This window comes from Labrus mixtus, chromosome 21 (genome assembly GCF_963584025.1).
Source record: "Labrus mixtus chromosome 21, fLabMix1.1, whole genome shotgun sequence".
Taxonomy (NCBI): Eukaryota; Metazoa; Chordata; class Actinopteri; order Labriformes; family Labridae; genus Labrus; species Labrus mixtus.
The window spans coordinates 23,027,804-23,041,563 of NC_083632.1; the positions used below are offsets into that span (position 1 = coordinate 23,027,804).

Consider the following 13,760-nt stretch of genomic DNA (forward strand, 5'->3'; position numbering starts at 1 on the left):
TGTCTTGTTTTACTCCTTGCATCACATATTAAAAGAGGCCATGTAATCAAATATTTTATTTTTCATACACAATTTGTAAAATGTACTTAAAGACGTCTCATGTTTGAAATAATCACAGTCATATATTAACATATTCACAATTTTACAACTGACGTAATAACAATTACTTATTCACAGTTTTACATATTCAAAACAAACCACATATAATCTTCAAATGCACATTAAATGCCAGTATGTATTCAGTCGGAATCTATATTGACAACATGTGGGAGTAATTCAACAGGGTCTTGAAGATGAATGACAAAGGACACCTGCATCGCCACAGAGGACTGTCCAGGGTCGTCATGATGCCCATGCTGTTGTGTGCTGTCTCTGTTTACCACCGATGGGCAGTGCAGCAGTGATTCATCAGGCTGTGGGGATGCTGCCTGAACTGGACGCCTAAAAATGAGTGAACTGTCAGGAGTGGGTGATCCATCAGGCATTGCCCTCATAGTTGTTGCAGAGGATCTGTTGCGCTCGGGGACTGTGGCGATGGAGAGAGTGTCTACTCGAGAATCAAGCACGGCTAGTCACTGTCCACAGCAGACAACTTCAGCCTCTATCCTCCAGCTGCGTAATTTCCTCTTCAGCTCTGTCCTCACCTGCACCCAGATTGGAGGAGAGCAAAGTCAGAAAGTTAATAACTTTTTGTACCTATTTTGTGCTTAATTCCAATTTAATGCTTGGAATTCATTTAAAAGTAAAGTAAAATCTCTTTCAGAATCCTATTGATCAGGTCATTGGAAATAAAGAGGAAAAACCATACGCCTTGACCACAATGGATGACTTGAAATAATAAAGTCTGTTATTTTAATCTAAAGCATCCTTTGATGATCTGTCCAGCTGTCTATTCCCCAACTGACAGTTGTTAAAAACATACCATTAGCAGGCTCATTAACAAGGTTTAATGTGATTTAAGACTCATTTTACACTCATGTATGATCTCTCTGAGGCACCGTCATCTATGTTGGTAAAGAAAGGAAATGAGAATATAGGGTAAAACAACGCACCTCTTTATTGGCATAGCAGTAGAGCACAGCCACCAGAAAGCCCTGCAGAGAGGGAAGATTTAAGAAAATTGCAGTTTAGTCAAAGCATATATGTTTTGTAGACGTTCATTATACTGTATGTCTAAACAGTTAGATGGTTTCACAATGTCAGAGTCATCTAAGCTAGCTGGGAGTTAAACCTACCTGAAATGAATTGAGAAACAGCGTGAAGAAGACTTTAATGTAGCGCAGAACTCCTGTTGTCTGCTCATCTGTAGCAAAGATGAATATGATCTCATGAATCCCAAACAGAGGGATGAGGGTAAGGGTTGCCTTGGCAAGCCTGACAGGACAAGTTAAAACAGCATTCATTAACATTTATTTTTCTGGCTACATCTTTTGTCCTCCTCCTACCCAAATCATTCACAGTCTCTCTGTCAGAGCCAGGGCCGTGACCTTGGCTTGAAAAAGATAGACGAAGAAGAGTTCAACAAATCCAATTATGAAAATATGCTGGGCAACTTGCCGGAGCTTGTAATCAGGATATCCACTCTGGTTGCTGGCTCTTAATTTAGAAAGAATGACCTTCAGGATCTTCATGAAAATCAGGAAGTTGATCTGTGGAACACAAAATCGAAGTATTAACTATTGTATCTGATTAAATCCTGATTCAAAGTTTACTCTTTGCATGAGTCATCCTTACTAGAGAAGCAAAAAGAATAGGGAAACGAATGATCCACCAGTAGTGCATGTTCTCATTGACAGCCCAACACCTGTGAAGACGAGGCAGATATTACTTTCTCTCCACTTGGATCAATGGGCTACAGGAGCTGAATCAGGGACATGAGAGTACTACAAACACACTTACTCTTTGTTTTCTTTCAATATCTTCATCACCACCCAGGGAACCACAAACACAATTGGAGTCCCTAAGACAATGACAGTACAGATTGTAAGATTCAGCGCTGTGAGTGCTTTCAAAAACAAGAAGAAGAAATCATTGACAGGTGGATTACGTGTTAACATTGCCATTGCATTCTTGAACAAAAGCTACACAACTGTTGTTTGGCATGCTCTTCTTTTAGCTAAGCTTGATTTGACTTCAGATAGTGAAGAGGCATTATGCAGAGGCGCAGGCGAGTGAGAGCGAGAAGTTTTCTCGGTGACAGCGTGTCTGCTTTTTAAATGTGAGCTGCTATTTATCTATGCTGTAAGATGCAATTAAATATAAAAGTTGACAAACCGTCTAACTCACCCCATCCGAGGCAGATGTAAGGTAAATACTTGTTGTTGTCAATGAACACTGAGGCAATAAGCACAGAGTATAAATAAATTGCCTCTCCGAAGAACCAGTAGTGATTGGCCAGGACGCAGTATTGCATCATCACCTGTGCTATCCTGCATCCAATAGCAGCCTGGAGGAAATGGTCATGGGAATATGTGACACAAAAAAGGTTTAAGGGTTAATGCATTTGTTTTTGGGTTTTTTTCAACAAATAAATCATTAAATCATACTTTAAGGCTTACCTGGTGACTGAGCATTTCTCTCACATCCGTCTGTTTCATGATTTCTCGTCCCCAGTGGCGTTCCAGCATGGTGTCCTTAACAATGACTGATACGGCTCGCAGTATGAGGGACAGGAAGAGGTTAGCATGGATGTAGTTCCTGGTGCAATGGAGTTTCCTGTCAGGGTAAATAAAAATAAATGTTTTGTTTTTGTGCTATTATTGATATGGTTATCAATAAAAAATGTTGCTCTTGGGGCGCTGGTGGCGCAGTGGTTAGTGTGTGCGCCCCATGTATGGAGGCTATTGTCCTCAAAGCGGGCGGCCCAGGTTGGAGTCCAGCCTGTGGCTCCTTTCCCGCATGTCATTCCCCACTCTCTCTCTCCCTGATTTCCAGCTCTATCCACTGTCCTTTATCTCCATTAAAGGCCCAAAAAGCCCAAAAATAAATCTTTAAAAAACATCTTTTGCTCTTTTTTAAACTTGTTTCATTGATTTTTCTTCATTTGCCAAATAAACCTACTTTTTTGGTACCATGTGCAATAATACATGACTAACCCTAACCCTATATAACCTTTAAAGTAGTTGACTTGCATTAATCTATGTTTTGTCTCATTTTAGAAAAAACTGTTAATAGAGTGGGAAATTGGGAGAGAGAGAGTGGAGAATGACATGCGGGAAAGGAGCCGTATGTCAGACTTGAACCCGGACCACCCGCTTGTAGGACTATATATATATATATATATGTATATATATTGTTTGCTGCCTACATCAATTCACTTTCTATGTTACATCAATGTGCACACTGAAATTGAGATATCTTTCATACCAATACATCATCACCCCATGTGACAGAACCTGCACAAATCTGGTGCATCTGTTTAGTAAAAAAATGAATGTTGAAGAGTCTAATGACAACCAAAGCCATTTCTCTCAGCACCTGATAGAAAGCTTACCTAAAGCTCAGCAGAATGATGAGAGCAGTGACAAGTGTGAAGAGGGAGAGGGAGTAGCCAACCGTGTACAGCATCCTGAAGCTCACCATCAGTTGCTTGAACCACAGCTGTAAAGACAAACTCACAACACTCACTTTTTGGAAGTCAGAGCTCATAAATCATGTCCTTAATATCAGGTTCATGACTCTAATCTGAACTGGAGCTAAGGCAGTGTGTTTATGCAAATAATTGTATACCGACTGATTGTGCACTGAAAGTCTTTGCACAGGGTAATGTTCCTTCTGCAAAAATCAGGGGCCATTTGGTACTTTTCACAGCATAAGGGCTGTGAGTTTAAAGCTTGAATGAAAGATGTGACTGTTGCATGGAACATTTTGTTCAGTGAGCTGCACGTCATAAAGCCATCAGGCCATTTCTTTGAGTACACAATGACAGGCTACATGAAACCTTAAATGTCATTTCCTGATGTCAAATGTTGATAGCGCCCAAATGATGGAGAGTTGCCCTACACTTCAGGGAACAAAGGGCTGCACAGCACAGGCCAATGACATGACATTTGACACAAAAAAGGCTGCCAACTGTGTCAAGCCTCGTCATGTGAACCAACTTGTTCTTTTCACTGAAAGTAGTCCGTCCTAACATTATACCAACAGCTTGTATCTGTGGCTCTTACTAACTACAAGCCAGCTAGCTAGCTAGCAATCCTCCATCTTATTGACTATTTTCTTGCTTGCAGCCCATGGACTCAGTAACAACCCTTTCTTTTTCTTTTCTTTTCTTGTCTTTTATTTATTTATTTTTTATCTGTAAATGAAACTTAAGTTTTTAAGTGCTTTTGAGTCTTCTCCTTGATGATACAAAACTTGATAATATGCATCTCAATAGAATTCCCCCCTCCATTTTGTGTCACTCAGCCTCTTGCCTGCTTACAGTTAGCTCTGTCTGTCTTAACAAACATAGTAGCTAACAGTTTAACTTGGCAGGTTGGGCGTTATCAGAGTTGAGTGAGGCCGCATAAACAAAAAAAGAGTTTTCATTTTCAGTTCAGTTTCAGTTTTCCTTGCCATCTAGCTTAATATGATCTATTTCCGAATATTGACCCATAATTTAATATTTGATGCTTGCAGCTAAGTGTTACGGCTGTATGTTTCCCTGTGCTGTGTGTTCCTTCTCCACTTCCTGTTGTCTCCAGCCCAGGTGAAGCCACTAATTGAACAACGAGGCACACCTGGCCTCAGTACTGGCTGCAGGAAAGGGGGCATTTGGAATTGTGTAGCCTGCCTCTCAGTCAGGGATTGTCTGTTGTGTTTTGTTAAATTACTTTCTAATTTGATCTTTGTTATCATTAAGTTTCATTAATTGTAATAAATCCCTTTGTTTTGACTTTTATTAAGGTGTTTAGTGTCTTTTAATGGGTCAATGTGTGGTTTGTTGTTAGCCCCATAGGGCGTAACATAAGTCATAATGAAATTACTGTCTAGCTTTTTGGTATCATAGGAGAAATATTGCAACAAATATAACTTCTTGGAAGTCAAAGGTTTTGTTGGCTTTTCCATCTGTTGATCGTGTGTTGTTGTTGTTTTTTAATTCAATATCACCTCTGATGGAAGTGACTACTGAGTCATGCTGAAGTGCAGCTGAAAACAAAAATCCATCACAAGATCTGCTTTGTCCTCTCTCAAAATCATCTCCAGACTCTGACAATCACGCTCAGACTCTGTGTAGCTGAAACCCTCATCTATGATACACACTTGTTGTTTACTGTCCCCCCTACCCCACCACACCACAACCCCCCCCAAAAAGTTCAATTTCACTTATTTTCCAACAACACTTACTGAAGGCTGACTTCAAAAACGTGGAGTGACAAACATGACAAGAAAAGGCTTGCCTCAACAGCCTTATTCACTCATTAAAGTTCCATGGAAAGAGTTATTTTTTTGTGGTTCATGTGGTGCTTGAATTGTTTCTGTATCTAAATATGTTTGCAGTGTTTTTGATGTGCTACACATATATTCTCAACCAAGGAAATGATGTGTATGTATATGCAATATTGCTATCATTGTCTTAACTTTTCTTGTGTCATTTGTCTCTTCAGTTGCAGTTTATTTTTCACTCCATTTGCAGAATTTCCCAGATTGAATTCTCTCTTTAGAGAGAGCAGTCTCTCTTTAGCTTGTTATTCCGCTTACAGTCTCACAGTAGACAACCTCCAGCTTGTTAAAATACTGCTGCTGGGATCAACACAGCAGCTCCCTAATTTGTGCACATTTTGGCCTTTCTGTATTGGTTACCTATGGCATTACTGTAAAATTATGTCAAATTGTCCCTTATACCTCTGCTCACACATGCTGTTACAGGCTTATACTCAGAAACAATAGTATGAAACAGGGGTGCTGGTGGCGCAGTGGTTAGTGCGTGCGCCCCATGTATGGAGGCTGTAGTCTCAAGCCGGTGGCCTGGATTCACATCCCACCTGTGGCTTCCTTCCCGCATGTCGATCCCCACTCTCTCTCCCTGATTTCCGACTCTATCCACTGTCCTATCTCTCCATTAAAGGCATAAAAAGCCCAAAATAAATCTTTAAAAAAAATAAAAAATACTATGAAACAAAGTGTGGAGGAATTTCAGACCATGATAGACCTCCAGAATACTACATCGACAACGTTTTACACACCACTAATGTTTACTGTTCCTAGGTTATGCATCAACCTGCAGACATATTCTTGTCAGGATTGCCTCTGGCATAAGCTCCTACCTCTGTTAGACACCAATTTAACACACTCAGCATCCCCTTATAATATCAGCTTAATCAAATCGATCCTGTGAGGAACCTTCATGTTGTGTTGATTTGAGCGCCCCTTGTGGACAAACTGGAAAATGTATGTCTTTCCTGGCCTTATCCTGTGCATTTGTGAGCGTTATTTTTCTTCACCAAAATAATCGTCCTTCTTTATTTCAAATGTTTAACAACAATACAATGGATCTTTTGTGTGTCGAAATTTTTAAAAGGCTGCATCTGCAGCTGAAAATCATGTTTCACCCATAAACAAAAGACAATATAGAAATAATCAATCTTCTCGTGGATGGTCTTGTTTTGTAAATTTGAATGGAGGTATCAATGTTAATTTCTGTCTGTTTTAATACCAGCTAAAACTAATTTAGGAGCTTTAAATCTAACCCTTTAATGGCATTATATAGGGTGAACAGAAAAAAAGCTGTAAACACTTTAAAGTGGATAAAGCAGCCATGTTAGTGAACAGCTGCCTACTTGGATATCAAACCAATGTCGAACAACATTATTCAATTCAGTTTGAGGTGTTTTCTTCTGGCTACCTGGCAACTGTCAGCTCAATTTTGTGTTCCTGTGTCCACCAGCCAGTCACTTATTCTTTACTCTGCTTGGTGATGTACAGGCAGTGACAAAAACTATTAATTTGAAGGGCTTTAAACCAAAACATAAAGCTGAAAGTGACAAAAAGCTCCATAGACCTGATGAATACACTATGTTGGGTCAGTGTTTTCATCACACATTGAACAGTCATCTGATCTATGTTGATACAGAATTATGATTACAGCATTTTTTTTTAAAGAACTCTTTCAAATTTCCAAATTCAATTTGACACTTCTTTGTTTAATGAATTGACTCTGCATTTTTTGCACTTACTTAGAACTTGATTCATTAATTTGTTTCATATTTCTGCAAAACACATTTTTGAAGTGTGAAAATAATGTCAATAAAAGATGAAAATGACATGAATCACACATCGTTAACCAAAGATGGATTCCTGTTTCTTTACTGCATTACTGCTTCCAAGATGAGACATGTTTTCTGGACTGTCGATTAACAACATCTGTCAGCTCTTTACCCAGTTTGTGTCCATCAGATATCTAGAGGCTAATTTTTCAAACCTGCAGTCTGGGAATAAAATGTTTGCCTTCTTAAGAGCAATACATGTTTTAGTCACAACATGCAAATCCCATCCTTTGTTTGTGTAGCTTTTCCAGAGATAACAAATGCTGCTAATTGGCCTGCAAATTAAATGTTTGCATAATGAGCTCAGCCTGTAAAGAAATAAAGAATGCTCGAGCAGTGCAGTGAATTCCAAACAAAAGAAACCATCCTCCTGAATAGAAAATAAACATCAAGTGAGAAACAAGAAGTGGTCATGACGGTAACAAAATAACCACCAAGCTGGAGACAGTGTGAAAGCCATACCTCCTGAGAAGTGACCTCTTTTTCCTCCTCACACTGGGTCATGTCTCTCCATACCTGCCCGCTGCTGTCTCTCTCCCAAATGCCGTCAGATCCACACCGCCGTCTGACCACACCCTGAGACACTTAAGAGAGGAGAGACAGTGAGTGCTTCAGGCATTATGCACTGATTGTTAATTAGGTTAATGGCCTCTACAGACAAGCATTCCTGAATTATATAGACAACAAAAATTATGTCTAACTTCTTAGATTTATATAAAAAGATTTATACCACTCTCATATCTGTATGGTCAATTTAAACTTGAGCAAGTTAACTTTGTATCTCAGCTTGTCACAAAGTACATGGTGACAGCTAGCTTCATATGCTTAATGATCTTTATTGATTAATCAGGCAGGTTACAAAAAGATTGTGAGCTTTTTCTGCAGTGCTTAAGCAGTACTGTGCAATTATGGCTTTTACAGTATCAAGAGAAGCATGCGCTATTGGTTGAGTTCAGGCACTGAACACATGGCAAGCTATTCTAGCTGACAGTTACAGCCAGTGTAGCTTGTAATGTAGCTAGTGTAACTTGTTATTGAACAGATACTTGTAAAAAATGTGAACGTTCTACCCTAGGCTGAATAGTTCAGTCAACTATTTCATTCTGAAAAGGCCCTGGGATCGAGGATTGTTTTTCAACGGTAGGCTAAATAGAAGTGTGTTTACCTTTGTTATACCAGGGCAGGTAGAAAGGACATGAGATGTTCACCACTGAGCCGGGAGGAGTATCTGGCCAGCAGGCGTATCTGTCAAATGTCCTGTTACAGAACAAGCCCCCTAAAAAGACAAGTACAAAACTGAAGAAACATCTTTCCTTAAAAAAAGCAACAAAAAACATCTTTTTACTCTTAATTAAAGGAATAAAGGAGCATTTATCTTAATCTGTACTTCATTATTTCCACCTCGTGCCATTTCCCCAGTGCAGAATGACGGAATATTACTGTAAATACTGGTATCTACAGTTTCCCCTTACCTTGAAGGAGCGGCTCATTTTCTATCATTTTGAAGCACTCTTCTTTATACTGGATCCACTTCCGATAAGTCTCCTCCAACACTTTCCCACTGGCCAACTCAAACTGTGGGTACATTCCCAAAAAAACGTTACTTAAACATAACAAATGTCATTTAAGGTTTCTGTCAAATTCAAACTCTTCTGTCGAACTCTGGACTCAAATAAAAGGAATTACGAATAAAACGAACCGTTGGCATTTTAAGAATCAGCAGGCAGATTATAACCATTATGTCTTTCGCCCTGTCCATCGCTGCAGACTTGTTCCTCCTGAAAGAATGAGAGGAAGAAGAATAGCAGAATAGTTCTGACTGCTGGCAGAGAAGGTCATAATCTTATTGCCTGCATGTTCTTCTCTCAATTCTTGGCCTTGGCCTTCAAAGCCTTGGCTATGAAAGCAAAGCTTTTAGAGAATTTCAAAATGGATGTTTGGACATGTAAAGGCTGCAGTTGTAGATCTTTTCAACACAAATTGGTGCCTGCTGCCCTGCTATCAATCAAATTAAGGTCATATGAGGTACTACAACTGCCGAGCTTCTTAAACCAAGGTCCCTGAAATGAATGGTCCAGATATTTTCCAGACAAAGATTTCAGCAGGTTTAGCTGAACTTTGGAAAGCGTAACCCCTTGCTTTCACAAAGTTCTCTAAAAGCATGCAACTTGATGAAGTGCTCACTTCCTCATCATGTCTGACTTCATTTTTCCTGTCTCATATTGTTTCCAAAGCTAAGAAACCTTTAGTTTTTTTTAAATTCTGACTGCAGGTACATCTGAAATAAGTTTACTTTATGCGGTATCCAAATACGTTTGTACAGTATGCACTGTGTGTTGAGTATTGTTACTGTTAGTTCTCTGTTAGTCTTCAGTGTTTACTCTTTTATTTTGTAGTTCTTTCACCAGTGTTTCCTGTCTAAAGTTACCCCCTGCACTTCTGTGTTCTTCCTCCATTTTGATCGCCCTCATCAGTTTCATCTGTGACTTGTCTGTCACCTGGTTTTGATTACCCCTAGTCCATTTAGTGTGTTCCTTACCTGCTGTGCCATCAAATGATTTACCTAAACATGCCCATTGTAGATAGATAGATAGATAGATGGATACTTTATTGATCCCGAGGGAAATTCAAATTGTATTATAAGTGGATTTTATTTTAGGTTCTTCTGGGGTTTTTCCCCTTGATGGACTCTGTCATTTTTTCCTTTGGATTTTGAGTTTTCTTAATGGACTCTTTTTCCTAATGGACATTTTTTTCCTTTTGGCTCCTCGGTTTTTATTTCCCTGTTAATTGGATTTTGAGTCAGATGTTGTTTGATTTGTATTTTTAGACATAAATAATTAGCTTTTATTTTTTACTTTTTGTCTTGTGTTTAAATCGATACCTTTCTTTTAGTCTGCAATCAGTTTCTCTTCCTTTGTTTCAACCTTTAACGTGACACTTTGCACAAACATCATTCTGTTAGGTGAAGCTCAAGCCTTCACATACAGTACAGGATGTACTCAGTCCAATGACGTGGTTAATCAAGCATGCTGGTCTTGCTGCCCACTTCAATTACGAGTAATGTCCAATTCTTCCTATCTAATTTTCAGTTTTTTTTAGACTGGCCTTTATGAGAAACAACAGAAATATAAACGTATAGCACTGATTGAGTGGTTGAGTAGGTAATTATTTGCAGTTCTGTGCCATCATGTGGCTGAAAGGCTTAGCTGTTGCTGTGCAGTATACACTTTTAAAGTCTTACACATTCAAAATAAGTTCCAAACCCAATCTCAGACCTCAAGAACACAACTTAACGTTTGGTTGTGTTATTTTATACAACCATGAGTTCTGACCAGGCAAGAGATATTCCATTAGTGCTTATATAGAGTACAACATCAGCAACAACAGTCCTGACTCCTGTCCCAATCAGGTGTAGGACTATAGATGTGTAGGTGAAGCAAAATAATACAAAAGTTGGTCTTATGTTTCTTTTTGCTGTTAACGTTTTGCCACTTCTAGAACTGTTGTATATGAAAGCAATATCATATACCGTTGTTTTACTGAATACTAGCATGAATACTAGCATGCAGTGATTACCTTTGGCACAAAGCCAGAAGCATGGTGCCTAAAACCAAATCGCAGCCGTGCAGTACAACATCAGTGTAAAAATTGCTTAATTCTCTTAATCCAATACACTTTTAGGAGGAAGTATATTTCACATAGTACTTGGATTAAAGTTTTTTTTCAAAGTATTGACTATTTTCTAGCTGTGCAGTGTGGACTAAAGTGGGGCTGAGTGACTCTCCACAGGCCCTGCTGTTATAGTGCAACCCAATTAAGTGCAAAACAAGTGTAGAGGGACAATGCCCCCTCCTTTGGGGGGGGGGTCTAATCTGAGGCTCAGTAAAGCCTGCTGCTGCTGTGTATTAACAGGCTGCCAAAACACAGATTAGATTTTTCTCTCCTGGTAGGTGGCATTGGACATTTTTTGCCTTTGGCAGCTCAAGGAATGAGACCCCAACAAGTTTTGTTTCCAATCAGTCCAGGATCTCCTTCCGTGTGGCTTTACGAGTTCTGTTTGTCAGGAAATACAGAACATTTTGGTGGGCCTTACACGGCTTCATTTTACACTCTGATCTATTAACCTTTAAATTTCACTGTAACACTCAATTACCTATCATGTTTATCCTCAACTGGGTTATCCCCAACTACTAAATAAATGGAAGCAGCAGCTGTAACACAAGTCACTGATATTAAAGGTGTATTTCAGTATGACCCAGACCAATTAGGTATTTTTAGCCTAATTGCGGCACCATGCAGGGGAAAATGAAACTGCACAGGAACATATTTTAAGTTGTCTCCTGAAAACTGGCAGTTTTTACTACACCTGGAGGGAAGGATATTCTTTTACTCCAGCATAATGTATTTTTAGACTACATTTTTTAATTTTTTTTTAAAGGCTCTTTAAAATCTAACAGAGTTAATTTCATGCATGGCAGCATCAAAAATTTCAGTGAAATTACAACATCCCTTATACCAGTTATAATCTCACAGCAGCATGTACATGAAACAACCTCATAAATAATTATTGTAGTTTTTCAGTTACAGGGTTCTCTACACATTTTAAAACTGTTGAATAAAAACGGCTAAGTGCATTGCCTGAACTGCACAAAGTATAACCTGCATTACAGTACCCTTTAAAAGAAAGTGATAAACATATTACTTTTCTAATCGATCTTGTAATAAACTCTCATATTCAATCCCTACATCATGGCAATTTCATAAAAAATCCAAGTAAAAACAACCGATGTTATCAATGATATCATTGATATCCTGAGGGAAATCTATACTAAGATGCATGTATAAAATAACGAACATGATTCATGAAGTCTGTTTGTCTTTCTTTGGCTACAATATGTTGACATTCTCTTCAATTGTGTAATGCGTTTTTGGATAACAAGCCCTTCATTTTGGGGCATCCTCTGCGTAAAAGTGTTGAAGTAAGCTAACACTGCATATAAAAGGATAGGATACATAAAGATATTACTCACAGATAAAGAGTCCTTCTGCTCGCTGAGACGCGCTGTGGAGACGCTCCGTCCTGACCGTAACTGCACCTGAACCTCCACACAGCAGTTTGTCCATGATGCTCAGCCCATTGATGTCCATCATTTATATCCAATGCTGGGTTAACGTTAAACAAGAAATTCCTCCTCACAGTCATTCACTCTTAGCCCAAACTGTCATCTTAAACTATTGGTAATTGGAGCCTATGGATTGAGCGATAAATAACGGGAGATATGCTACGTCGTTTCTCATTTTCTTCTCTTCATCCAGGCACAGGAATTATACAGCCGCTCCTAAAGCATCAGAGGGCAGCATTACATTTACGCTGCATACAGTTAGGCTAATGATGCGATCCGTGTGATAATTAAACCTCAGTCTCGTTTGAAGTGGATTTAGGGTTCCTGTGTAGAAATTATTTTGGAACAGAGAAAATAACACGACTTTCAAAAAGATGTAAATCAGAGGAAGACCTTTAAAACGTAAAGTAGTCAAGTACTGGAGGAGCTTAAAAAGAGGTAAAGCGCACCTTGTGATATGAACCTCAACATCCACACACTTCAGTAACTTGAGGAAATCAAAGCCTATTAAAATGCGATGATTGGAACCGCTTCAAGAAAGTGAGACAATACATTTGGGACAAATATGTGGACTTTTTCAAGTTTTAAAATGATTCATTTCCCACTTATTCAAATTTTGAATTATCAGGCTAATTGATTAATCAATGAATTGTTTAGTTTTTTTGTTCAAGTCTACGTCATGACGTGCCAGTGACGCAAGTAGTGATGACCGTTAAACTTTTCCGCGGGTTTTTCAACTGAGGTGGATTTTGGTTGAGTGTAGCTGGCATGTTTAGAAAACACGAGCAAACGTTGTCTCTTGTAGATTCTGCTGGAGGAGTTTCTACAAGAGTCAAATCGTTTGACACGCTCTATACTTAAAACACGAGGGGGAGTGGATTCATTCAACAGGTGTGCCAAGTCCAGCATGGGTGATAGGCTACTAGCAATTTTGAGGACATCATTATGCCAAACGTGGAGAAGAATGAGGACTGACTGTAGTGGAGGATGGTGAACAGCAGACCTGAACGGGCTGAATGAATACGGTAAGAGAATGTTGGCTAGGCTACTTCTGTTAGTAGCCTAAGTGTGCCTCGGTCTAACGTTAGCTACAGGTAGGCAGGGCTAACGTTAGTTACAGGTAGGCAGGGCTAACGTTAGCTACAGGTAGGCAGGGCCACCGTCAGGGCCCCGTGATAAGTGTATCCTATCATAAGATATCACATTGGGCCCCACCACCACAGCCTAAACTAACCCAGGATAATTAGCCTACTATAACCACAAATGACCTATTCAAACTTCAAACAACTACACTTTGTTTTACACCCTTAAAATGGGAGATAAATAATCACTGTCATATTTACACTTCACATCAGTGTCTTGTCACTCTTAACATGCAAGTTTTTAA

At 39.2% G+C, this 13,760-nt stretch overlaps 1 protein-coding gene across 1 annotated transcript; it reads right to left on the reverse strand.

Moving 5' to 3' along the window:
• Positions 1 to 48: 48 nt before the first annotated feature.
• On the reverse strand, positions 49 to 12,762 carry LOC132955429 (glucagon-like peptide 1 receptor). Its single transcript, XM_061028281.1, has 14 exons — positions 12,281 to 12,762; positions 8,947 to 9,025; positions 8,720 to 8,822; positions 8,413 to 8,523; positions 7,710 to 7,831; positions 3,494 to 3,600; positions 2,559 to 2,715; positions 2,287 to 2,446; positions 1,900 to 1,960; positions 1,735 to 1,804; positions 1,558 to 1,649; positions 1,236 to 1,374; positions 1,053 to 1,094; positions 49 to 644 (listed from the first exon to the last, which is right to left on the reverse strand). Exons 1-14 carry the CDS (start codon positions 12,451 to 12,453, stop codon positions 573 to 575), a joined length of 1,488 nt encoding a protein of 495 aa, XP_060884264.1. The 5' UTR covers positions 12,454 to 12,762; the 3' UTR covers positions 49 to 572.
• Between the last annotated feature and the right edge of the window lie 998 nt (positions 12,763 to 13,760).

What these genes read in the sequence shown, in the direction of transcription:
- LOC132955429 (XM_061028281.1), bottom strand. Translation starts at nt 12,453, where the DNA reads ATGACTGTGAGGAGGAATTTCTTGTTTAACGTTAACCCAGCATTGGAT. An exon ending in AAATGAGCCGCTCCTTCAAG is followed by an intron (nt 8,524 to 8,719) that starts GTAAGGGGAAAC and finishes TTGTCTTTTTAG; the next exon opens with GGGGCTTGTTCTGTAACAGG. An exon ending in CCTGCCCTGGTATAACAAAG is followed by an intron (nt 7,832 to 8,412) that starts GTAAACACACTT and finishes TCCTCTCTTAAG; the next exon opens with TGTCTCAGGGTGTGGTCAGA.